General features: G+C 41.4%; 1 protein-coding gene across 1 annotated transcript; it reads right to left on the bottom strand.

Moving 5' to 3' along the window:
• Positions 1-925: 925 nt before the first annotated feature.
• On the bottom strand, positions 926-13,766 carry Hpgds (hematopoietic prostaglandin D synthase). Its single transcript, XM_048333564.1, has 6 exons — positions 13,701-13,766; positions 10,945-11,086; positions 9,980-10,072; positions 8,451-8,560; positions 3,919-4,017; positions 926-1,178 (listed from the first exon to the last, which is right to left on the bottom strand). The coding sequence occupies exons 2-6, from the start codon at positions 11,075-11,077 to the stop codon at positions 1,014-1,016; spliced, it is 600 nt and encodes a 199-aa protein (XP_048189521.1). The 5' UTR covers positions 11,078-11,086; positions 13,701-13,766; the 3' UTR covers positions 926-1,013.
• Between the last annotated feature and the right edge of the window lie 13,823 nt (positions 13,767-27,589).

The raw sequence follows: 27,589 nt of genomic DNA, 5'->3' as shown, positions 1-27,589 counted from the left end.
GTTTTAACATGTAAAAATGGTAAATGTCTGCCATAATAGGATAACACAAATAGTTCCATTGTTCAAATGGATGCAAGGCCGTGGCTCCCAGTTGTATTCTTAGCTACTTTGAACTGGGGAATCACTGTTCAAGGCCAGTGCAGGCAGAGAATTTCACTAGATTCTATCTCCAAAATAACTAGCAAAAAGCAGAGTTGGATATGTGGCTCTAAGGGTAGACATTCTAAGGAGACCAACCAAGCAAAGCAGGCATGAGGCCTTGATTGTAAATCCCTGTACTAAAAAGAAAATAAAATATGTAGCCTAACTTTATTTTTCAACTTATCACTGGAAAACAAGCAGACAACACAACTATTTACTTCCCTGTCTGTGAACCGTAACAGTAATACAGTTGCCAATCCCTGACATGATTGGTCATAGTGTATATCAGTTACTCAGGTAATTATTTGTGCTGTGACCACTGGAGGTCAAACCACTTTTTTAGGGGGTGAAGGAAGTGGGAACTAAAGCTTTCATGTGTCTTGGAACCAGTCAGTAAAGTCTCCATGTATCTTAAACTAATTTTCTTCCATTATAAATGGAGTATGCTATTGTGAAATACACACACACACATATACATACATACATACATACATACATACACATACACATATATATGATACGAAATACTTTTTTGTTTTTTGCCAGTCCTTGGTCTTGGATTCTGGGCCTGATCAGTCCCAGGTTTTTTTCTTTGCTCAAGACTAGCACTCTAGTGGAGCCACAGCACCACTTCTGGCTTTTTCTGTTTATGAGGTGCTGAGGAATTGAACCCAGGACTTCATGCATGATACGTCTTTATTCAAATGGAATGTGGCAAAAAGTGAGAGTCCAGGTGGAGGCGGGGAGAGGCTCACGGTTGGTCAGTGAGTCCGGCTGCGTGGGGGGATGTGGGTGGCTGGCAGGTGCGGCTGGCTCCTTTGGTGGGGGGCAGATGGCTGCAAATGGCAGAGCCGGCAGGAGGCATGGCAGAGCTACAGTCTGGTTTGGGGTCTTCTCTGTATCCAGTCAGCGATGGCAGGAATGGCCTGGACTTTCTTTCGTAAAGCCTCCAGCCTGGGGTACATGTCCAGCAAGTCAGGCTTCAGGGCCAGAAGTGTGGTACTGCAAATATCCCAGTAGAAATCTGCCCAAGTTACCTATTAAAGGCAGTGGAAAACTGTTAGATTTTCGCATAGCAGTATCTAAAATGAACCTGAATTTCATAATTTTTTTGTTCTTTTAGAATTTGATTGTTACCTGCTGCTTTTGCTCTACCAACTAAGCCACTCCTCCAACCCAACGGTTCTTAGTGTAAAAGGTAATTTCTTCTTAGTTAAGAACAACTTTTTCTTTGCTGGTCCTGATGCTTGAACTCAGGTCCTGGTTCTATCCCTGAGCCTCTCTGAGCTCAAGGCTAGGGCTCTACCACTTGAGCCACAGTGCCACTTCTGGCTTTTTCTGTTTATGTGGTACTAAAGAATTGAACCCAGGGCTTCATACATGCTAGGCCAGCACTCTACCACTAAGCCACATTCCCAGTTCCAGCAACTTTTTCTTAGTACGGAAGCTGAGTGTACATAGGATAAAAATGTAAGTGGTCAATAATACCACACTTCCACTATGCAGAGACTATGACTAGTAGTAATAATACAAGTTGTAGAAGAGAAAGTAACATCTTTATTGGGTAACATGTAGTGATTGTATAATATCAGGAGAAATGAAATTCCTGACCATTAGTGGAATCCTAGGATTAGTCACCAGATTTGGGAGATGACCATAGATTAAGCTGTATGATGATACATGGGTTTTGCATTCACATTTGTCAAAGAGAGGAATTCAGATGGGATCGGGTGTGTTCAGTATGAAAAGGCCATAGACCAAACAGAGAAATGCAATGACTTATTCTGAGCTTTGTGTGGGGGTGGAAGTCAATGGAGCTGATTGCTGAAGTGGCTCCTACACTCTTTGTTATAGCAGTCAGCATTTAGCCAAGAAATATTTGCGAGTGACCTGCTGTGTGCCACACTGCTGTGTGCTGTAAGTATTGGGGAATGGACGAGAAAGCAAAGTACAACCCCCTCTTCTGGTGTGGCTTCTTTCTTTACTTTATGTATTTATTCCTTTATAGTTCTTTTCATATGCTAGGCAAGCGCTTCACCAGGGAGCTGCATCTTCAGCTCCAGGCTTTTATCTTAGAAGAAAACAAACAAGACAAGTGATGCAAATGTGAAAGGAGAAACACTTAAAGAAAAGCCCTTTCCGCTGTGACAGGTAAGCTAGGCAGGGTGGTGAATGTAAGGTTTGCCCAGAAAGGAAACTCGCCACAGGGTTCGGGCAGAAAGAGTTTACTGTGGGAAAGCAAACTGCCAGCCCACACAAGATGGAGGCATGAGGAGACAGAGGGGAAGGAAGAAGAGTGAGAGGGCCTGGGGATATGGCCTAGTGGCAAGAGTGCTCGCCTCAACTACATGAAGCCCTTGGTTCAATTCCCCAGCACCACATATGCAGAAAACAGCCAGAAGGGGCGCTGTGACTCAAGTAGTAGAGAGCTACCCTTGAGCAAAAAGAAGCCAGGGACAGTGCTCAAGCCCTGAGTCCAAGCCCCAGGACTGGCTAAAAGAAAAAGAAAAGAGCGAGAGAATAAGAGAGAAAAGGAAAGAGAGAGGGAACTGTGTTGAGCTGGATTATATAGGAAAAGGTGGGAGATATGGCCAGGTGGATTGTCTGTGACCTCAGAGAAGGAGGAGGTAACTGCCTCCTGGTGTGCCAGTTACCTAGGTAACTCAGGTACTGGGCTCAGCTCAGACTTACACAGGTCGGGGGGCATCTGCATGGAGCCCTCCCAGGGGTGGACCTTACATTGCACACCTGTAATGTCAGGTACACAGACAACAGAGGTCAGAGGACCATGAATTCAAAACTAGCTGGGGTAATGAAACTCTGCACCCCAAACCAAGATTAAAACAGCAAGCTGAAGACATAGCTCAAGAGGTCGACCATTTACCAACTAAGCACAAAGCCTTGCGTTCAATTCCTAGTACAGAAAACAAAATGTGACAGGTGGGGCTGGAGAAGGGGCTTAGTGGTAAAGTGCTTGCCTAGCATGAATGAAGAAGCCTAAGGTTTGGTACAACAGAAAACAGAAAAAGCCAGAAGTGGTGCTGTGGCTCAAGTGGTAGAGTGCTAGTGTTGAGCAAAAGAAGCTCAGGACAGTGCCCAGGCCCTGAGTTCAAGCCCCAGGACTGGCCAAAAAAAAAAAAAAAAAAAAAAAAAAACCACAAATATGTGACAGGTAAGTTCGGGGGCTGAGATGTGTGTGGGTGGGTGTGGGTATGTGGGTGGGGACATGGTGGAAGGTTGTCATAAACTCATATACATGCATTTTGAGTTGTTTCATTCCATAACTGCCAATATTCTTATTGAAGTTTGAATTGTTCCGTCTTTGGCTGAGGGAAGCCTCCAGCTGGCTTTGGAGTCATGCTCCTACCCTTCAGTTGTATTTGCTGATCTGTTTGCTTCAGGAATGACAAGGTATATCCATCTCATTTTTTACATTCCCCTTCCAAATTGAGAATAGTAAGAACAAAGAATCCCTGGTTCTTTTTATTTTATTTTTATGATTTTTAAAGTTTTTGTCGGGCGCGGGGCTTGGACTCTGGGCTTGGGCACTGTCCCCGAGCTCTTCAGCTCAAGGCTAGCACGCTACCACTTGAACTACAGCACCACTTCTGGTTTTCTGGTGGTTGAGTGGAGATAAGAGTCTCACAGACTTTCCTGCCTGGGCTGGCTTTGAACCATGATCCTCAGATCTCAGCCTCCTGAGTAGCTAGGATTACAGGTGTGTGCTCCCGGTACCCAGCTAACATAGGTATTTTTAAACATGTCAAACATACTCACAGAGTTACCGATCAGCCACTCACTGTCCCCTAAGTATGCGTGCAAATCCTGCAGAAGGTGAGGTGCATCGTGTGTCAGCAGGTCCTGAAACACCTGATCCTATGAAGAGAGGGAAGATGTCACTTTAAGAAATAGAAGAAAACAATTACATGATTAGAAAAAGAAGTTAATTTTTCATGGTTTTCTCCCATGAGAAAGCCGAAAGCAATAGAAACTGTTACAACGTCTCTTTATTGGTTCCTGTTTGGGATATCTAGTCTCTAGATCTCAGTCATTTCTTTAATAAGGTTTAAAGGTAAATACTTCTGTTCCCCATTCTCCTGGGCTCCTTTGTGTATACTGACTCAGTATTTCACCCGGATGAATGTTCTTTGTTCCCACTAAATTCATGAGCCTCAGCCATGGTGAACCACTAGGAGACATGATGATTCAATATGGCTCACGTCAGCTTTTTGTTGTGGTTGTTGTTGTTGTGGGGCTTGAACTTCAGTCCTGGGTGCTGTTCCTAAGCTCTTTTGCTCAAGGCTGGCACTCTGTTACCCCCTCTTTTTTTTTTTTGCCAGTCCTGGGGCTTGAACTCAGGGCCTGGACACAGTCCCTGAGCTTCCTTTTATTCAAGGCTAGCACGCTACCACTTGAGCCACAGCATCACTTCTGGCTTTTTCCATTTACGTGGTACTGAGGAATTGAATCCAGGGCTTCATGCATGCTAGGCAAGCACTCTACCACTAAGCCACATTCTCGGTCCCAGCACTCTACCCCTTTGAGCCACAGTTCCATTTCCGTCCCTGGAGATCTTTTTGGCACTCCTGAGTTTTTCTGTCTGTGTCCAGCCATTATTGCCTTAGCATGAGACCTAGCTGCCTCGACCGTCATCTTCAAAGCACAGGGGTCCTCATGCATTCTTCCACACATTAGGTAAACTAGTGAGATAAACCAAATACCATCCTTAGAAAGGAAAATGTATGGACAGCATGTATAAAACAGATATATCCACCTTTCATAAATTGTCCTTATGTGTTTCTTTGATTCTCTGACAACTAAATCTTACTAGTAAGAACATTGTTGTTGTTACTGTTTTTTTCAGACCTTGACCTTGAGATCCTCCTACCTCTGCCTTCTGAATGCAGGATGTATAGGTGTGTGCCTCCATGCCTGTTTGAGTTTTTGTTGTTGATGTTGTTCCAGTTTGGGGAATAACAAGGCTATGCAAGGCTAGGGTTTACCACTGGAGCCATAACTACCCTTCTGGCTTTGGGGGGTAGTTCATTGGAAATAAGTGTCTCACAGACTTTCTTGTCTGGACTGGCTTAGAACCACCATCCTTAACTCTCAGCCCTCTGAGTAGCTAAGGTTATTATAGGTATGAGCTACTGAAGCCTAGCCTCACTGTTTTTATTGGTGTTTTTATTTTATTTTATTTTATTTTGCCAGTCCCGGGGCTTGAGCTCAGGGCCTGAGCACTGTCCCTGGCTTCTTTTTGTTCAAGGCTAGCATTCTGCCACTTGAGCCACAGCACCACTTTTCTATATATGTGGTGCTGGGGAATCGAACCCAGGGCTTCATGTACATGAGGCGAGCACTCTTGCCACTAGGCTATATCCCTAGTCCTGGCTGTTTTCTATGTATAAAATTTTTAGCTGGTTTGGATTTTGGATATAAAAAGGAAGATTAAACTAAAAAACCCACAAAATGTGCATATTTCATTTATGATACCCATAAACAAACTATGTAAAATCCAGCCTTTACTAAGTTGTTAAAGAGTAGCTGTTTTGATCATAATTTAGCTAGATTAGTATAGGTTATGATAACATAAGGCTATGAATGTGTAAAGTACCATTTGCAAGAGCATCATACATTGATAAATGAGCCTGGGAAGCCCGTTGTTATTTCAACTTCATGTTCTTTTTCTCTGGTCTACGCAGCCTTTGTACAGAAGGGTCCCTGTGACTGATATAGCCATAGTTTTCAATAGAGCGTTGGAGTAAATCCCAATGCTGTGTACACAGAATTTGTGGGCCAGGGAGCTAGAAATGTGTCACCTTTCTCACAGCTTGGCTGAGCTCAGCACCTGTGGCTCCCCAGCAGAGCTAGAATCAGGGGAGATTTGAATGGAAACAGGACCTGTAATTCTAGCTACTCATGAGGCTGAGATCTGAGGATTGAGGTTTGAAGCCAGACAGGCAGAAAAGTCCCTGAGACTCTTATATCCAAGTGGCCTTGTGGCTCAAATGGTAGAACACTAGCCTTGAGAAAAAGAATCTCAGGGATAGCACCCAGGCCCTGAGTTCAAGCCCCAGGACTGGCATAATAAAATAAAAGCTGGGTGCCTTTGACCTACATCTGCAATCCTAGTTACTCAAGTGTCTGGGATCTGAGGATCCCAGTTCAAAGCCAGCCCAGGCAGCAAAGTCCATGAGACTCTTATCTCCAGTTACCCACCAGAAAACCAAAAGTGGAGTTCTGGTTCAAAGTAGTAGAGTGTTAGCCTTGAGCAAAAGAACTCAGGGACAGTGCTCAGACCCTGCAATCAAGCCCCATGACCAACAAAAACAAAATAGGCTTCCTGAGCAATCTAAGACAGCTGCTGGCACACTTTGGATTCAGAATTTCTTGCTTCTGCTTCTAGACAGTTGTGAAGCAGGTGTTTCTGTGCTCAGATGTCATTATACACTAACTAATGGATGTTAGGCATTGTGGAAGGTTTGTTTCTTTAAAACATTGCTTTGCTATCCACACTATCAACCTTCCTGTGTGTTGGAATGAGACCATTAGAATCCCCTCAGCTCTGTTCACCCTCCCTCCCCACCCTGCTCCTGGGTAAGGGAGTAAATACAGATGAAAAGTGGCACCCGTGGCAAATTCACCCATTACCAAGATGATCAATGGCCACAGACATATTTTGCCATTCATTGACAACATCTGTAACTGCTGTCTGTATGTGATGGGCTTTTCTGCACACATCTAGTAAGGAATATTTTACTGTCACCTGCATCAATCCTATCTGTGTTTCCATCTTTACATGACCAGAAGGTGGCAGCAACTGAACCTGCTTCAGAGAGGTCAAGAGCCGAAATGCAGAACAGTGATTTCCTTTGTGTATAGAGGCCAAGCCTGCTGGCTGACTAGTCGGTAGCTACCGGTCATATTCATAACACCTTCTCCCTTCCCATGACTTACGAGGAAGTACACTTGCTCTGCTCTGCCATATTGGTTTGGGAGGTAAGTGTTGTGCAAGAGCCTTGCTCTTTATGAGTTTGGTCAGAATGATAATAAAGATTTAGGGATAATGCCTGTGCCTCACATATAAGGACAACCAAAGCCGATGGAAGCAGTATGGCTCCAAATCTCTGCTATTGGCTTATGGCCAGTCGGCAAACCTTCGTGTTCACTTTGGGAATTCTAGAGGATAGGAACGCTAATAAGAAGTGGCATATTCAAGAAAGAGGCCAGCTTCTAGGAAAAAGGACTGTCACCAGGGAAACATATCGCTTGAAATGGCAGGGGAAGGGAGTCCAATATGAAGCTGTGCAGAGAATCTAGAGAGCTCAAGGAGGAGCAGAGGTCTCCAGCCCAGACAGCTCCAACGAAGATTGGAAATATTAGGTAACTTGATATCAGTAACCTTGCGGAAAATCCTACTGGAAACCTACAGATAGTGTGCAAAGACTTGGAAATAACCGTGAAAAAAAATTAAGAAAAAAATGCGATGAATAACTTTGAGGTGGAAAGGTGAGAAAGGAAATATTACTGTATACTACAATATAATTTGCATATACATGGTAATATAATCATGGGATATTGGTATAACCAAATATGTTTGATATCACTATTTTGGGAGTTTGGAAAAAGGGAGATAGAAGAAAGAATTATGTAAGGGATAAATTCTTATTGTTATCATAAGAAGTTCAACAAAACCAACTCAAATTGGTGAATCAAAGTCATATGCTAAAGAAATATGGAGGTACATCCAATTGTAGCGGCTTTTGCCTATAATTCTAGCTACTCAGGAGGCAGATATTGGAAGGACTGTGGTTTGCAGTTAGCCCAGGCAAAAAGCCCAAGAGTCCAATAGCTGGGCATGTTGGCATAAACCTATCATTCAAACTAAATTGGGAAGTAAATAGGAGGATCACAGTTTAGGCCAGCCTGGGCCAAAAATGAGAAGGCTACTTCACTTAGGGGGAAATAAGTCTGAAGACTTGGTTGAGCTGGACGATTCCTGCCCAGCAAGCTCCAGGCTATGATATGAGTCACTCCAAAGGAAAAAAAGAGAGAGAGAGAGAGTGAAGAAATAAAATATAGACATATATATATCCTGAGAAAACATCTGGAGAAGGGCAAATAGGAAGGGGCAAGGCAAGGAATTGTTATGCCTTGCCTCAAATTTTAATATAGCTTGGAGTGTGTTAAAACTAAACCTCAAAGTTATGTGAGAAACAACTTTCTCAACTTTCTAAAGTACTTAACACACAATTCCTGTCACCCAGTATGTGCACTTCATAACAGCAATAGCAAACTGATTGCATTACTTTTATGTCTTGTTTCTTCTCTGCCCAAGGAAAACGAGACATGAAATCATCCAAGGTGTCTACAACAGCATCCACTTGACACTGCTCCATGTCTGTTTCACCAGCCAGATCTGTGGAGCAGAGAGAGGTCTCTTTATACTGACCCACACCATCAAGGTCATTTACTACACTAAGTAGGAAGTATCTTCATAGATCCAGCTGTCCCCAGAGGACCAACTTCCATCCACCTCAATGTGTTCCTTTTCTCATTTACCTTATTTATAGACCATGTTTATTAGCATCTTAAGCAGTCTTCTATCATTTCTTTGTGACATAAAAATATATATTCCAGCTGGGTGATTGGTGCTCACACCTGTAATCCTAGCTACTCAGGAGGCTGAGATCTGAGGATCATGGTTCAAAGCCAGCCTGGGCAGAAAAGTCCCTGAGACTCTTATCTCCAATTAACCATCTGAAAACCTGAAGTGGAACTGGAGCTCAAAGTGGTAGAGCACTAGCCTTGAGCCAAAACCAGCTCAGGGACAGCGCCCAGACCCTGAGTTCAAGCCCCATGACCAACAAAGGGAAAAAAAAAATCAAGATCCTCCAGGTCTGAGCAGCTAGGATAGGATTGCATGTGTGGGCTACAGGCACCGGACAAAGTTAAACTAATTTAGACAGGACGTTCATGTAATAGGGAGGTCAGATCTGGCCAGTGCCATCATTAACTGTGGAGGGACTTCAGGTTGACTCCAGCTCAGATAAGAGCAGAAGCCAACTCCATATCCACTAAGATCTCCCCCACCCTATCCAGGGAAGCTCCCCTTTATTATGATAAGTTATGTAGATTGACTACCTGAGGCCTGGGAGCTTCAAGGGAACCTGTGCCCTCCCATGAGTAGACGTATCCACCTGCATCATGTGAGCCCAGCCAAGTCCATGCGCATCCATGCGCCAATTCTAACTAGAATGATAGGTTGGTTCAAACGGATACTGAGACAGACTGTAACTCTATTGGCCACCTGCGTGCGGCCTAGCATGCTCTGTAAGTGTTGTATCCTCATTGGCCGCCTGCGTGTGGCAAGTTTGACTGTGATGTTTGCCTTATAACCAGGCTGGAAGGCCACACCTACACGAGGTTCCAGCTCCCGAGTCTGGGCTGCACACGTGTGGGTGGGTTTAGCTCCCAAGTCTGGGCCCTGACCCTGCACTTGTGGTCGGCAGTTTTGGCTCCTGAGTCTGGGCTGCGACCAAGGCCAGTTTGTTCACTTTTTGTTCACTTTTTACTTCCCCAATAAATCTTTTTGTCATCTTGTAGCTGGAGACTGTGTGGTGGACTCTTGGGGGAACCAGGAATCCCTTACCTTGGGAGGGGGGACCCTGTTTCATTGTAGCGAACCCCCACTCTACTTGAGTTCATACGACTCTAGTACTTAATTCCATTTTTATTTGGTCTGTAATTTTGAATAGTACTGTTACTTAAAGGATACTGAATATACATCATGCATTTTATCAGTTGTTCAGACTTTTAAACATAATAAACACATTACCTGTGTTTTTGGTCAAGTATCTCGCTATTGCCAGGCTCTGGTGTAGAGTAAGTCCATCGACTTCCAAAACAGGGATCTTGCCAAATGGAAGAGCTTAAAATAATAGACCCAAGAGTTACCACACTCTCATTTCTACTGGTAATTGTGGGCAAATATTGTGACGTGTGTGTGTGTGTGTGTGTGTGTGTGTGTGTGTGTGTCAGTCCTGGGGCTTGAACTCAGGACTTAGATGCTGTCCCTGGGCTTCTTTTGCTCAAGGCTACCAATTTCCCACTCGAGCCACAGCACCACTTCGTTTTTCTGAGTAGTTTATTGAAGATAAGAGTCTCATGGACTTTGCTGTCCAGGCTGGCTTTGAGCCACAATCAGATCTCAGTCTCCTGAGTTGCTAGGATTACAGGTGTAATTCACCAGTGCCTGGCTATTTCTTCTTAAAAGGCACAGCTGACCACCTCTGATGCAATCTTTACATCTTGTAAGAATAAAGAAAATTAGACCACTGAATGTAAAGTCAGTTGTAAAACCAGTTATAAAACTGGCTGGGTGACTTTGTGTTTCCTCCAGTATTAGGAAGTTTGCTGGGTCGTAGGCATTTGTTTAGTTTCCCTTTCCTGCTGCTTCTAAACTGAAAGGGAAAATTTTTGTTTTATTTTGCCAGTCCTGGGCCTTGGACTCAGGGCCTGAGCACTGTCCCTGGCTTCTTTTTGCTCAAGGGTAGCACTCTGCCACTTGAGCCACAGCGCCACTTCTGGCCGTTTTCTGTATATGTGGTGCTGGGGAATCGAACCCAGGGCCTCATGTATACGAGGCAAGCTCTCTTGCCACTAGGCCATATCCCCAGCCCCTGAAAGGGAAAATTTTGATCTACTCGAGATCAAAACCCCTTTCCCCCCGTTCCCTTTTCCCCAATAAAAGCAAGTGGTGCAAGTATATTCTCCCTGCATGAATGTGAGTGTACTACTTACTTGATTTGATTTTAGGCCAGTCGGCTGGCTCTATTCTGTGATCTTCATATTTTATGTCCAAATAAGCAAATATGTAACGAATAATCTCTGCTCTCCCCCTCATATTGAAATAAATCAGTTTGTAGTTTGGCATGGGGTAATGCTGGAAAGACAAAAAGGGAAACAAGTCTTTTAACCACCTCCTGAAAATAGCTTAGTGATTTCTTTTATTTTTTTTCCTAGGAAACTTTATAGCATCTTGTGAGATAACAAGAGATGTCAGAGGATATTTCAAAACCAAAATAGTAAATCACAGTCCAGTAATACATAGCACTCTATTACTTGAGCCACAGCTCCACTTCTAGCTCTACTTCCAGCTTTTTTCAGTAGTTTATTGGGGATCAGAGTATCAGAGTCTTACCTGGCCTGTGTAGGCTGTGAGCCACGGTTCTCACCTGACAGTCTCCTGAGCAGCTAGGATGAGAGGCCTGGGTCATCCTCACCAGCTCTTTTTTATCTTATTTTATTTTTTGTTACTGTTGATCATGGAGCTTGAACTCAGGGCCTGGGCACTGTCCCAGAGCTCTTTTGCTCAAGGCTAGTGCTCTACTACTTTGAGCCACAGCAGCACTTCATTCCAGCTTTCTGGTGGTTAATTGGCGATAAGAGTCTCATGGAATTTCCTGCCTGGGCTGGCTTTGAACAGCAATCCTCAGATCTCAGCCTCCTGAGCAGCTAAGATTACAGGCATGAGCCCCTGCTGCCTGGCTAAGGTTTTAATATCAAGCTTCCATCTGCACAATAAGCTAGCTACAGAGGAATAACATACAGGATATTTGCCTATGATTTGCCTAAATTGGATTTGAATAGCCTAGAGGCACGCCTGTGATCTGTTGGCCTCTTATTTCCTGTGAACTTCTCTTGTAAGCCCCATGTTTAGAATCTCTTATCAGAAAAAGTGCATGTATTTCCTCAGACAATGCAGACCATGAAATTAAAAAAAAAAAAAAGATTGATCTCCTTTGCAATTGACAGGAACTACTGGGTTGCTTTCTCCAAAGCCAATTGAATTTCCTAGCTCAGTAAATACATAAAAATTCCCTTTAGAATTGTCTTTGAAAGGCAAGGTACACAATTTATGGAAGAACACATGAATAAATGACTAACTTGAAAACTCTGAGTGGTAAGTGTGTGCACATCACAGACTGGAATATACCAACAAATACAGAAGACTGAATTTTTCATATACATTAAACTTGTCAGGAAATTATGTCTTTGAAATGTTCTATCTTGAGTACTCCATTCTTATAGGCTGATAATTCTTTTTTATTTGTATAACATTACTATTGTAGACAATTAACAAAAATAAATAGGAATATTCAATTACAGAAGCAATTTTAAGATTTTCCTGAATAAAATACAAATTAGCATGATAAAACCCATTTAATTAGACTAAACCAATGTTTCATCTTGACCAAATTGGCATTATAGATTGCTGTAAAAAATACAATAAAATTGAGTCTAAAAATATCCATGTGGGCTAGAAAAAGTAACAATCGAAGTTCACTCCTCAGGCAAAGGAGGCTCATGGATAATTTCTATTGCAAATATCTTAATAAAGATATCATCAGATAACTGAAAAAAAGGAGAACTCTTAGAATAGTTCTGATAGGCAAAACATGTGCACATAAAAACTAAATACTACCAGTAATCCTAGAATTCATTTCAAAACCCTAGCCTATCTTACTTATTAATCTTTAAATAAAAAAACGACTTGAAGAACTCAAATGTACTTGGGAATTTTTTTTAATCGGCCTAACAATTGTGCCATCTAAGAGTCACAAGTATAAAAGCAAAGATTATTTGTGAATTTGCTAACAGTTCTTCTTTGCTACATCTTACTGAGCCCACACAAAATATAGTGGAATAAAAAAATCCATGCGCTCGGTTCGCATACACTCACTCTGGTACTTTGAAGGCAAAAGCTGGATTTAGCCACCTATGTGTGAGACATTGTTGTCCACATTGAACAAATTAACCTCAAATAACAGCAGTTTCACACACACACACACACACACACACACACACACACACACACACACACACACACACACTCCTGAGCTCCCCAACAGCTATGGTAAAATACAGACTTCTCTCCTTTTCCTGGAAATGCTACATGGTTACTGTCAAATTTTCAGAGAGAAATAGAAGAACCTTTGTTACCAATTTCAATCAAGCACTGGATGTTTGTTTTGAAATCTGCAAGTGGGTCTCTCCTTTTTCTTAACAAATCCCAACTAAATATCATTTGAACTACTTGTCTTCCATTCGAACTGAAACAAGTGGAATCATTAAAATAATTTCTGACACATGTCCCAAACTATCTTTAAAAGCAAATGATGATGCATTTCAATAAAATATATCTTAAAATGAAAGAACACATTACAAATAAAATCCTGAGCTTTAAAAAGAAGCATAAGAAAAACCAAGTAAGTTTTTCTACTACTTGATATATTGAAAATTCACTTTGGAAAGTTCTGGAAGAAACTCTGGCTGGGATTGGATTTTTTTCCCCTCAGTAAGGACTGTTTTCTCTGTTAACATCCACTTGAAGGGATCTATTACAGTCTCCTTGATTTACATTTTTCTTTAAAATTAACATTTTGATTTCCAGATGGTGTAAGTAGCTACTAGGTAGTCGCAAGCAGGATGTGACAGCCAAAAGAATAAAACCTGAAGAGGGAAGATTATCTCAGAGGTTCAATGCTACCACTTACTTGTGCTGTGTCTCTGTGGAGTCTCTAGTATCTTCTGTGCCGGGCTTTGTGGCAGCGCCGTTTTCATGAGATAATGGTCACAAGCTAATGAGAGAGGAAGTGACTTCCTTCCACCTGTCTTCTTTCACTTCCTACATGAAATGTGCCTTGCCAACAGTTCAGCCTGCTTCACATTTCCTACAATTTCTGTGTATAAATGGCCGGATGTCGGTGGCTGACACCTGTAAATCCTTGCTACTTTGGAGGCTAAGGTCTGAGGATAATAACTTGAAGCCAGCCCAGGCAGAAGAGTCCGTGAGATGCTTATCTTCAGTTAATCAGCATGAAGTCAGAAGTAGAGCTGTGGCTCAAATGTGAGCTGCCAATTTCAATGAGAAATCCGAGGACAGTTTTGTCTTCTTTGCCAACGCGTGCAGCACGTGGCTGGACCAGGCAGAGACTGGGAGTTCCAGCCTGGTCATGCCTAGAGGTGGAGCTGTTCCAAAGCCCCCCTGGGTGAGCTTTGGAACTGTAGGCAGAGCCTGTTCCTCTTTTGGCTATACAATGCTGATGAAAATCATCACACCCAGAGCTGGTGAGCAGAGCTTATGCCTGTAATCCTACAATGCCTGAGACATCGTCCAAAACCAACTTCATTTGTTTCCACTGATTAAAGGGCAGGAAGGTGGTTGGGGCAGACAGAACAAGTTATTCAAGATCTAAAGAACAGCACAGCAAAGACTCTCTGTGGGAGAGGGACTGTGCTATGTATTTCTAATAGAGCCCTTTGTCTTGGCCTATCAGCATTCAAATCTAGTTCTCTGCCTCTTGAGAGGGAGTATGTCTTTGGTGTGATTGGTTGAGCTGAAGGCCTAAGCTACTGCGGACCTTCTGATTGGGTACCCTGCCTCAGAGACTGGGCGCATCAACGCAGGAGTGGGAGGGACCTTCCACCTTGCTCCTTTCTGAGCCACAGTTTGCTGAGGTTTTCATGGCCTGGTGCCTACTCAAAGACATCTTATTGGAAGACATTACATTTTTAAAAATCTAAGTCGTTGTACAAAAGGGTTGCCACAAAGCAGTTTGTGAATACTGTGCATCTTGGTCAGGGGCACCCCTTTCAAGATTCTCACTGTTCCTTCCAAACCGCCATCTGCCCCCTCTTTTCTTTATTTTGTGAGGATATACATTGCGTTTTTGACTGCATTCCCCCCACCTTCTTCATTGTCTAATTATTGTACTAGATAGGCACACACACACGAAAAGTAGCAAGCTACTGTCTTCAACTTTTACCCTACTTGTACATATCAATATAATGGGAGGAGAGTCTACCACTCAGAGACAGTCTCAAGTAAAAAGATGGATTTATTGGGGAAGTAAAAAGTAGACTGACTGCCAAGGTCACGGCCCAGACTCTGGAGCTGGGACTGCGTGCCCCAGACCATGTCAGGTGGCCAATGAGGTTACAGCACTTACAGAGCGTGCCAGGTCACACGCAGGGGGCCAATGAGGTTACAGCGCTTACAGAGCGTGCCAGGTCACACGCAGGTGGCCAATGAGGTTACAGCACTTACAGAGCATGCCAGGTCACACGCAGGTGGCCAATGGAGTTACAATCTGCCTCATGGCCACTGTTTGAACCAACCTATCCATTTAGTTAGACTTTAGTTTACACAATCTTATCACAGCAAAGGGGAACTTCCCTAGGTAGGGCGGGAGAGATCTTAGCAAAGATGGAGTCGGCTTCTGCTCTCTTTAATCTGAGATGGAGTCAATCTGACACCCCTCAACAGCCAATGATGGCGCTGGCCAGATCTGACCTCCATATTACATGAAGTAAATTTCAAATATAAATTCTTTCATCTAAGAGTTTTTTTCATCCTGGAAGTTGATTTTTGTCTTCATTCATGTTGGGCAGCCAGGATCAATGGTAGCATGCTTTCACACTGACATGTGATGCAGAGAGAGGAAACTACTTAGAACAAAGGAAAATATGATATCGGTTTCTCTGACCAAGCTACATCTTCCTCTCTGAGGCTGTAGAGAATAGAATTCTATAAAATCAAACTAAGTAGATGGAACTTCAGTCCTTAGAACACTAATTTACAGGAAAACATGAAAACATGAAACAGTGCTATAAGAAAAAGAGAAGCAATTTGCATGTATATCGAAGTGTGAGAAAAACTAGTATCAAAAGTGTGTGGCTTAAAAGTTTCTGCTTTGGCTTCTTGGTTGTTTGGCTCTTGTTAAGGAAAAGAGGAACTGCTTTGGAATAAGGAAGGATTTTTGAAATGTAAGATCTTGTCTTAAACTAGTTTTTTGTTTGTTTTTGTTTTTTGCCAGTCTTGGGGCTTGAACTTAGGGCTCGGGCATTGTCCCTGAATGTTTTTTGCTCAAGGATAGCACTCTACCACTTGAGCCATATTACCACTCTGGCTTTTTCTGTTTATGTGGTACTGAGGAATTGAACCTAGGGCTTCAAGCATGCTAGGCAAGGACTCTATCTCTAAGCCACATTCCCAGTCCTTAAAGTAGTTTCTTTTCAAGATAGGATTAAGACACACCCCAAGACTGTTCAAGAAAAGGCCAGAGTGTGAATATATTTTGAGATTACTTGTTTATTGTTAGTCTTATTTGGAAGTCACCTTATGTAAGTACATTTTACCCTATTCAAACTAGCCAATCACGAGAGGTTTGTGAACTTGAGCTCAACCAATCTCAATGGAGCCCACTGTGTTAGGAATCAAATGGAGGAGCAGATTGCCTGCCTTGTGTGCTTGCTTGCCAGGTTTTTGGCTGATGGCTCACCCTTCTGCAGGAATAAATTTTGCCTTGCTAAGACAATCTTTTATTTTCATGTCTTCTATCGTGACTTCAATGATTCTTGGAAAGCATATTTATAACAAAGGTAACGAAGATTCAGAAGACTACCAAGAATGTTATGACAATAAATATTTTTTCTGGCTTCTAAAATGTAATTTTGCTACTTGGGTACTTTGGTTCTTCATACGCATGAGTCATAGAGAGGAAATACCAGCTGCTTTGAAAAAGCTGGAACACAGTCTGGTTTCTGATTTGGTTGGTAGAAATGGTTTAAATAGCTCACAGGTAGCTCACAAGTCTACATAACAGCTAACCATCAAATTTCTTCCCCATGCCCTACCATAAAGACAGGAGATATTCAAAAGATATAGAAAGCAAGGACAAGGAGAAAGGCTATAGAGTACATTTTCCCTCTGTACCCAAGGATTCTGTATCCATGGACTCAACCAACTGATTATCAAAAATAGTCAGGAAAAGAACCCTACCTCTGTACCACATCTGTACAGAAATTTTTATTTTCATGATTCCCTAACTATTATAGTCTATTATTCATATAGCATCTATGTTGTCTACATTAGAGAATCTATTGGAAAAGAGACTAGCCAAATCAGCACATTCTGAAACTTGTGAGATCATTAAAAAATTCTGGAGGTAAGGCAGTGCTGATATTTAACACTGTAGAGGAATCTGATTGAGCTCTACATTTCAAAGTAGCTAAAACAGTCAAGTGCCAGTGGCTCATGGCTATAATCCTAGCTTTTTGGAGGGCTGAGATCCAAGGATTGTGGTTCCAAGCCAGCTTGGGCAGGAACGTCCTGGAAACTCTTATCTCCAATTAGCCACCAGAAAACCAGAAATGGAGTTTTGGCTCAAAGTGGTAGAGTGCTAGCCTTGAGCAAAAGAGCTCAAGACTAGCACTCATTAAATTCCCTATTAGATAGTTACAGCAAAGTTATTACCAAATAGTAGATTATTGTTCAAGTCCCATGAACCCCCCCCCCCTCCAAAGTGGTTAAAACAGTATATCTTGTGCTGTGTAGATTTTACCTCCATGGATTATTAGAAGATAATTTGTCCTGAATCAAATCCAAACTTAACCAGTTTCCAGAACTGAGCTTGAACTTCCCTTAGGTATTATTTGGTTTAAGCTTTGAATGACTTGACTCTCAAATTAGTGGTTCTTACATTCCTGCCAAATCTTCCTGAAAATAATTGTCTTGGTTTTCAAGAATGACATTGATTTGATACAGAAACTACCACTCATGTCTTTGCAGATATATTAATATAAACAGAGAAAGAAGTAGGTGAGTGAATGATTGTTATAGCAATGCATTGCATATACACACAAAATAGTACATTAAAACCCACCAAAATCATTTCAAAGAAATGAGTGGGAAGGGTAAAGAATGAAAGAGTAAATGTACATGGGGGTAGATGTGACCAAAGTACATTATATGCATGTCGTAAATATCACTATGAAGTCCCTTTGTAGAATTAATTGGTGCTAGTAAAACTTAGATAAATGAATGGTCCAAGTTAAGTTAGGTTTTGAATTAAGTCTTATTCCTTGCTCCAAAAAATTCATGCTGCCTTCCTAGCATGTGTGTTCAATCCTTGTAGTTGTATTTGCCAATTATTTCTCCTCAGAGATGTTATGTGACTGCGTTTAATTTAGACATGTTAGAGTGCTTTGTCCAATATCCAAGCCTCACAAATAAATGTTTGGATGGAAAACTGATTAATGGTTTTGATGTCCATCTTCATGCCAAAGTATGTGCACAGATTCTAGCCCATTGGGATCCATGCCCAGCACACAGTTGATGATCCCGTGACCCAAGAGATGATTGTCAAATATCTCATCTAGAATCCTTAAGCCAAGTGACTCTGCACGTTAATGTAAAAATCAATGTAGGTTTGTATCTACTATAAACACAGATGTTTCTAGCATTTTTCTAATGGTAAGCATTAAGCTACTCTGCAGTGAAATGGCATAATTACTAACATTTTTTGTTTCATTTGATCACACTTTTATTTGAACAACCTTTTGCTAAGCAATTTAATATACTTCAGCTGGTTATAGAGTTTTTTAAAAGTTAATTTAAATGTTGTTTAATTTGGACCCGCAGAAAGTTAACTACTAACCAACTAAATTCCAAAGATTTGTTACAAAAGAAAGTAATATCTCAATTCTTAGTGACGCTTATCTTTAATATTTTACTTTTTCGTGTGTGTGGGGGGGAGGGGTATTGGCGCTGGGGTTTATGTGGGGCCTAGGCACTTTCTCTGAGCTTCTTTGGCTCAAGGCTCTCTTCCACTTGAGCTACAGCTCCACTTCTTGCTTATTTTTCAGTATTTAACTGGAAATAAGAATAACAGACTTTCCTGCCCAGGCTGGCTTTGAACCTGCGATCCTCAGATCTCAGCCTCTTGAGTAGCTAGGCGTGGGCTATAGGCATCTGGCTTGGTTTTATTTTTAAAGTACCATGCCTTGGGGTGAAAAGAGCGTATTTTAAAGTTTCAGAGTTGTGAAAGCACAGGGGCTGCTCAGAGACTGCGTGCTCCCCAGATGTCATGGTGAGCAGAAGAGATGAAGAAGATGTTGGGCAGAGATGGGAGGAAAACAGGAAATGTCTACTAAGGAATTGACTTTTTTTTTTTTTTTTTTGCCAGTCCTGGGGCGTGGACTCGGGGCCTGAGCACTGTCCCTGGCTTCTTTTTACTCAAGGCTAGCACTCTACCTCTTGAGCCACAGCACCACTCCTGGCTTTTTCTGTTTATGTGGTGCAGAGGAATCGATCCCAGGGCTTTGTGCGTGCTAGGCAAGCACTCTAGCACTAAGCCACATTCCCAGCCCCAGGAATTGACATTTTAGTCAGATATTTTAGGATGACATTGGAGGAGTTTATGCAAATTAGTGTAATTAGATGTGCATTTTAGAAACAGTGTTCAGAAGAAAGAGATGGTACTAGATTTTGATGAGAGTAGGTTGTGAAGACAAAAGGCAGGGTGAAGAGAGATAAGAGGACATAGTTTCAGGGCAATGGAGAGAATGATCTAGAAAGCAAAGTGACAGGATGTAGGAAAAGCACTGCCTTGGGTGTCTGTTGCAAGACACCAAACCAAAAACACACTATGAAGAATTTAGAGTCTCATCATCTAGATGCCAGTGTCTCATGCCTATAATCCTAGCTACTTAGGAGGCTAAGATCTGAGGATCACAGATAAAATCTAGGCCAGGCAGCATTATCTCCATTAAATTATCCAAAAGAAAAAGTAAATGGAGCTATGTCTCAAGTGGTAGAGTGCTAGCCTTGAGCAAAAGAAGTTCAGGGATAATGCCCAGGCCCATTCAAAAACACACACATTCAACAAGAACAATAACAACTCCAAGAATCAACTTAAAATTACTACTAATAAATGCCCAACCAGAGTACACACACAGGACCTAAATCTTACTGGGTGAAACTGAAGAGAGCATCATGTATTTGTATAGCCATCACACCTAATATAAGAAGGTACAATAATCATGTAATTGTGGGGCTGGGAATATGGCCTACTGGTAAAGTGCTTGCCTCGTATATATGAAGCCTTGGGTTCGATTCCTCAGCACCACATATATAGAAAAAAGCCGGAAGTGGCGCTGTGGCTCAAGCGGTAGAGTGCTGCCTTGAGCAAAAAGAAGCCAGGGACAGTGCTCAGACCCTGAGTCCACGCCCCAGGACTGGCAACAGAAACAAAACAAATTAACAAAATAATCATGTAATTACTTCTCAAAGTAAGGACATTTTTCACTTTTACAGTTTAAATTGCTGGATAATTCAGGGTTTCTATTTAGAGCTACTCTCTTAGTTTTAATCTCATCAAAGGAATAGGAATAATAGCTTCCATGAATGAATATGAACATAGCATATAGAAAAAATAAAAAACTTTTCCCCCCCACAATCTAGGTTTTTCTGATAGAAATTTTAGTTCTCTTAGGCTTGGTCTACAGTATACTAACTATAGCAAAGATAATCTCAAAATGAAAGTCATTTCAATTGATTTGATTAGAATATACTGCTTTTTAAAGGTTATGTTTAAACATTTGATCAATCGTTTTGAGTCATGATTATGAAGTAGTTAATCTTTTCAATATTAATTGCTTTAGATCATGATTTAGAAAGCATGGATAAGTAGGTCAATTAATTGACATGCCATAACTAATGATAATTCCAATTTAACAACCAATTAGCCCTTTCAGATTTGATAAAAATTGCCATTAAGCTGTATTTGAGGACATAGAAAGAGGAACTTGCCCTGAGCATTAATTAGATCATTAGAAATTAGTCTTCCTGCCTCCAGCCTTATGTATCCTGAATTTTGTAATTAAATTATTTCTAAATATCAATGTAATCATGTTACTCTTTAGCTTAAAGCCTTCAGTGTCTTCTTATTATTGACAAAACAGTCCAGTTGATTACAGGCCTGGTTTCCAAATATTCTAAAAATTAACTATGCCTAAACAATAACATTTTAAGCATGCAAATATACATTTCCTCAGTCTGAAATTGTATATTCTATAATAATTTAATGTTGTAAAGTATAAGTATCTCAGAGTTCATTGCTAATAATAATGGCTTAGATTTATATCTCAAATGACCTCATCTGTTTGACTAATTAGATAGGAGATTCTCTCCTATCTAGTTATAGTATCATTTACTTTTTTACTTCCTAACAGAGCTCTCAAGCATGGTTAGGGATTTTAGTATTGCAATTTCTTTGGTGTTTGTCCATGTGATTCCTTTGCAGGAACTTCTCATGAATTGTCCATTTATAATTATTTAAAATATATTATACAAATCAAGCCAGCACACAATATACAGTATATAAACACTATATATATATATATATATATATATATATATATATATATATATATATATGGAGAGAGAGAGAGAGAGGGTTTGGTAAAATAGCCAATCTTGATCTCTACTTCTGTAAATTATGGCCATCAGGATTTCAGAAAAGTTCTTCTGGGTAGCATGCAACTAACATTAGTTCATAAAATATTCTTCAAAAAGGGTAGCTGGGCTGAAGGGTACAGGTCATTTATCAAGCACTTGCTTAGCATGCATCAAGTCCTAGGTTTGATCACAAGTACCAGGGGGTGGGGCAGAGACAGACAGACAGGGAAAGAGAGAGAGAGAGAATGGAGAGAGGAAAGAAGAGACCCTCATCTGGACACAATCAATGGTTATTTATTATGAAGTGATCATTCTAACATATCTAACACCTTTTAACAATTACAGATGTGCCCTTACTGTTGATAGGGAAAAATTCCTTCCTTCCCGACATTATCTTTTACTTATTCTCTATAAGAAAACATGAAACACTTATGTGGTAATATTGATTTTTAAGGTATTGTTCCTAACAGTCAGAAATCAGCTCTCTGCGTCATGGAAATAGTCACCAGTCATCCTCAGTCACTTTCTTTTCCAGAAAGGAAGTATCTTAAGTGTGTCACCATTGCAGTGGAAGTGATACCGCGGGAGAGGAGGAGTAGGGCTGTGGATGAGGCGGGAGATGGCTCACTGGGACTGAGGTAAGATGGGCGCAGAAGTGGAATGAGGGAGAAGACCCCTCAGAGAGCCACTTCCCTTCTTCTCTTGCCCTCCACCTTCTCTTCCTAGAGACTCTGCACCAAAGTTGTGGGTAGGAAGTCTCCAGAATGGTGTAGGGGTAGAGGATGTGGGTGGAAGGAGAGAAGAAAGATCTGGAGCTGGGCAGAACAAGGCTTGTGTGGTCAGCACTGTGGGGCACGTGATGCAAGGTCTACTTGTGAATTGTCTAAAGATTTTTGGACTGTCCATAAGCGTCTCGGTGCTAATAGACACGATTACATAATTATTACTTAATTTTTACAATTCCTTTTAAGATGTTAAGTCAGGGGAAATAAACGGAACATTTCCAAGGACATTCAATATCTAGACATTTGAAAAACACACCTGGATTGTTTTCGCTTACTGTTACTTTTCTCCAAAATTCCTTTGGAAATAAGGACTGCTGTTAGCTGACTTATATATCCGAGGAGATAGTTAAAAGACTAGTTTCAAACATATGGCAAAGCAAATACATAAAAATATTTGGAACTGAATTTTTCCAATCATAAACATTCTTACTCATGCTTGGGAAAGCATAAAAGAAGCGTTTACAGCTCTCTGGTGGTGGCAATTTGACTTCAGATGTGAAAATGTTGGTAATTGTTTTCTCCCTGATACTTTCTAACCCTTTCTCATTCTTGTAAAGGAATCATTGTTTTATGAGACTATAGCTGACACTGAAAAATGCCTATTTGTATGTATTATACCATCCAAACCATTTTGTATTATGACTTTTTAAAGTGTGAGGAAAAAAATCTGTGTAATTTCTTTCAAACTCTTGTGTTTTTTTTTTGTTTTGTTTTTGTTTTTTGGCCAGTCCTGGGCCTTGGACTCAGGGCCTGAGTACTGTCCCTGGCTTCTTCCCGCTCAAGGCTAGCACTCTGCCACTTGAGCCACAGCGCCGCTTCTGGCCGTTTTCTGTATATGTGGTGCTGGGGAATCGAACCTAGGGCCTCGTGTATCCGAGGCAGGCACTCTTGCCACTAGGCTATATCCCCAGCCCCTCTTTCAAACTCTTGACAAATCACACTCTGATACACAGAGCCTTAACCATTTCAATAGAATTGTTTTCATAAATTTCATGTTGTTGCTTTCTGTAATGGAAACTATAAAGAAGATACTTTCCATATAGATGTGGAAATGAGTGGGTCTCTAAGGATCTCTTTTTCTCTTTAGCATGTCAGAACACGGAGAGCTGGTTTTCTCCAACCCTCTCACAGTCTGAGTTTCAGAAACACAAATATGGATGACATACTTTAAAAGTGGCCACTCAGGAATGACATTTCTTCATTCAAGGTAACAGCAAGGAGGGAAGTAATTAAATTAGAATCGTGACTCAGTCTCAGAGAATGTGGCTTAGTGGTTTGTCTAGCATACATAAAGCCCTGGGTTCAATTCGTCAGTACCACATAAACAGAAAAAGTTGGAAGTGGCACTGTGACTTGAGTGGTAGCGTGCTAGCCTTGAGCAAAAGAAGCTCAGAGACAGAGCCCAGGCCCCTAGTTCAAGCCCCAGGACTGGCAAAGAAAAAAAAGAGTTAGCTTGCCCTTCTATGTCCTCTGCCTTGTGAGGAAGCCCCAAAAGGACTCATCTTGATGGCTGAAAGTCCTCAACAGAACCCCATATCTGATGGTGCCTTGATCTTAGACTTCCCAGCTTCTGAAACTATGAGAAATAAATGCTCATTATTTACAAATTATTTGATCATAAAGCACTTTTTGTTTGTTTGTTTTTGCCAGCCCTTGGGCTTGCACTCAAGGCTTAGATGCTGTCCCTGAGCTCTTTTGCTCAAGGCTAGTGCTTGATCACTTGAGCTACAGCACCACTTCTAGCTTTTTCTGAGTAGTTTATTGGAGATAAGAGTCTCATGGACATTCTTGCCTGGGCTGGCTTTGAACCTCATCCTCAGCTCTTAACCTCCAGTGTAGTGAGGATTTCAGGTGTGAGCCATCAGTGCCCAGAAAAAAAAAATCTCTATTTTAAATGAAGCAAGCAACCCCACTATACATTCCTAAGTTATCAGTGAGGGCTCTCATCTTTTCTTTCTGCACATTGATGCAGATTGATAGTAGCTACAGAGGTAAATCTTGAGTTTAATAGGTAGTTGGTTTGGTTGACTTCAGAGTCCTTGCTACCTACAAACAGGCTTCCCCAATTTTGATTATCATGACTCAAGTTATAAATCACCTGTTCAATCACTGTCCTACATTTACACACGTGGGAAATTCAGGAATGTTGGTTTGTACCAAGTGCTTTTGCTGGTGTTGCTCAAATTGTGTTTGATAACTGTAGAAACTTTTCATTGTCATACTTTTCTACAAAGCAAACCCTGCATCATTTACTTCTATGGCTTCTTTAGGTCTATCCTGCTCTAGTAGATGAGTGTGTGTGTGTGTGTGTGTGTGTGTGTGTGTGTGTGTTAAGAAAAGTTTGAAGAAACAAGATGGTTTTAGATTTTCCACTTTCCGTATGAGTAGTTTCCAAATGGGGACACGCAAAGACGCTTCCACGTGAGTGTGGAAAATGTGAAGGGACTCAATTTCCTTATTCCTAACTTTTATATGTCCTGGGCTTTGAAAGTTATCTGCCTGAAAATATGACTGTGTTCAAGGAGTTGTGCCAGTTTTCCTCTCCCACCTTACCTTTTCCTCCATAAAAAATGAGGTGACCAGCTCAACCCTTAAGTTCTTAATATGTACCTTGTGCCAGGGTGTGAAAAGGACCTAGAGAGCCAAGTAGAGGGAAAGCTCAGAGCTACTGCTGTCAGGGACGCCTCATGAAATGGAGCTGTAAATCCACAGTAGGACATTATATAGTTCCTTCTCTTATGCATGTTCCTGTGCATGGTGTTAGAAATCAGCTATTTTGGCTCATGTTGCAATGTTTTCTGAATTGAGATGTATTGTAGAATGGGAGGAGCAATAGCAATGACTATTTTTGTGTAATGATCATTTTTTGTCTTTCCAAATTATAGGCAAAATATAAAATGTTTCCTCTGAGTGAGGAGTACAGTAGAGTAGAAAAATGGGGGATCAGGGATGTGTAGCAACCTTCTTTCATCCAGTGTCCAAGTTGGGGTTTGAACCTCTGTCCTCCAGTTAGCGCATGCTCTACCTTGATGCACACATGAACTTCCATCATTACACGCTGGACCTTGTCATCTGTAAGAACAGGGATACTATAGTGTCCAGAAGTACCCAGCCTTTAACCACCACAGGTGCCCAGCCTCTAACTACCAGAAGTACCCAGCCTCTAATCGCCAGAAGTACCTGAGCTTCTAACCACCAGAAGTACCCAGCCTTTATTCAGAGGTACCCAGATTCCAATCATAAACCACATACTCTATTTTTCCCTTGTTAGCATAGATAATTACTAGCTTGTGTTTAGAAGCTAGTTCTTCCACTTGAGTATAGATTTTGTATTAGTTACTTTTATGTCACAGCAACAAAAAATATGGCACAAACAACTTAAGGATGTGGAGATTTATTTTGGCTCATAATTCTGAGTATTATGTGTGCTTGTGCACAACATCATGTCAACAGGAGATTATGGCAGGAGAGTTTCTTTACCTGTGGTGTAGACAAGAAGCAGAGAGAGAGGAGACAAGGAGAGAGAGGGAGGGAAAGAGAAAAGAGAGGTGTGAAAGAGGAGAGAAAAAGAAGAAAGTGGCCAGGGATAAGAAGGCCTCCAAGGCCACCTCCAGCCCCCTCCCTAACCCACTTCCTCTAGCTCCTTTCTATCTGCTTACATTCTCAGAAACGCTCAAGATAGCCTCCCTAGCTGAGAACCAACCTCCAATACACAAGCGTTCGAGGGGAACATTTAGTATTCACACCATAATAGATCCCACCTGGCCCACGCTCAAGTACTGAGAATAGTCTTTCCGTTCATTTCCATGCCATCCATTTTTACCCTCTATTGTTTATTTCCAACCACTATCTCTATTAGTAAGCTTTCTGGCACTATTACAAGAAAATTGAGATTAATTAATTTACATGGGCAAAAGCTTATTTTGGCATACAGTTTTGCAATTCTGATCAGTGATGAATTGGGCCTATAGCTTTGGACATTATCAGGGAGGAGCATGTGGCAGAGAAAAATTGTTCTCCTTGTCAATCAGGAGGAAATGGCCAGGGTCCTACAATCTTTTTTGAGGACAGAGTTCAAATAACCTAAGAACTTCCCATTAAGCCCTGCCTCCTCGTAGTTCTACCACTTCCAACACCACTCTCCTGGAAATGAGCCTTTGACATGCCAATCTTTGGGGGAAAACTTAGTCTAACAACACTAATATCCAAACAGGTTGTTCCTTTTCCTATCCTAAATATATCCCCATTATAAATATGCTGTCCAAGAACCAGTGGAGTCACAGGGATAGACATGAAAATAAAGAATTGTCTCAGTAAGGCAAAATTTACATCTGCACAGAAAGGTGCTACAGCAGCCAAAAAATAAAATAAATAAATAAAAAATCTGGCAAGCAAGCACACAGAGCAGGCAGGCACTCTGCTCAGGTATTTATCCGTAATGCGGCAGGCCCCGCCCCCCTCTGCTCAGATAGGTTGAGCTCAGGTTTACAATCTGCTCATGATTGGCTACTTTGAATAGAATAAGATGTATTTACATAAGGTGATTTTGAAATAAGATGAACAGTTCACAAGTAATCTCAAAATATAGTCTCTCTCTCTCTCTCTCTCTCTCTCTCTCTCTCTCTCTCTCTCTCTCTCTCTCTCTCTCTCTCTCTCTCTCTCTCTCTCCTCTTCTCTTTCTCTCCCTCCCCCGCCAGGGCTTCATGCATGCAAGGCAAGCACTCTACCACTAAACCACATGCCCAGTCCATCCTCTACTATTACTTGAACAGTCTGGAGTGTGTTGTAATTCCATCTTAAAGAAAAGCCAGTTTAAGACAAAACCTTACATTTTGCAAATCCTTTCTTATTAAAATAAAAAAAGCAGTTCCTCTTTTCCTTAACAAGAGTCCAGCCACTAGGCCAAAGGAGGAACTTTCAAGCAATAAACTTGGGTAGAAAAAGTTGTGTTTTTTTTTTTCACAACTCCCCTGTAACTTACTTCCTCTTTTGCTCTCATTTCTAACAAAATTCTCCAAAGGAAAATACCTATACTTGCTTTCCCTAATTCCTCTTCTCTCATTTCCTTCAACCCTTTGAATGTTACATAATTAAGCTTTCACACATCGTTGTATTAAAAGTGGACTGAGAATGTGGCTTAGTGGTAGAGTGCTTGCCTAGCATGCAAGAAGCCCTGGGTTCGATTCCTCAGCACCACATGAAGAAAAAAAAAAAAAAAACAGAAGTGGCGCTGTGCCTCAAGAGGTAGAGTGCTGTCCTGAGCAAAAAGAAACCAGGGATAGTGCTTAGGCTCTGAGGCCAAGCCCCAGGACTGGCAAAAAAAATAGATTCATTAATAACTTTCTCAGTTACTAAATCC

Source organism: Perognathus longimembris, chromosome 24 (genome assembly GCF_023159225.1).
Source record: "Perognathus longimembris pacificus isolate PPM17 chromosome 24, ASM2315922v1, whole genome shotgun sequence".
NCBI lineage: Eukaryota > Metazoa > Chordata > Mammalia > Rodentia > Heteromyidae > Perognathus > Perognathus longimembris.
This window is presented reverse-complemented; position numbering and strand designations above follow the sequence as displayed.

What these genes read in the sequence shown, in the direction of transcription:
- Hpgds (XM_048333564.1), bottom strand. Translation starts at nt 11,077, where the DNA reads ATGCCAAACTACAAACTGATTTATTTCAATATGAGGGGGAGAGCAGAG. An exon ending in CTGGCCTAAAATCAAATCAA is followed by an intron (nt 10,073 to 10,944) that starts GTAAGTAGTACA and finishes TATTATTTTAAG; the next exon opens with CTCTTCCATTTGGCAAGATC. An exon ending in ATACTTGACCAAAAACACAG is followed by an intron (nt 8,561 to 9,979) that starts GTAATGTGTTTA and finishes TCTGCTCCACAG; the next exon opens with ATCTGGCTGGTGAAACAGAC.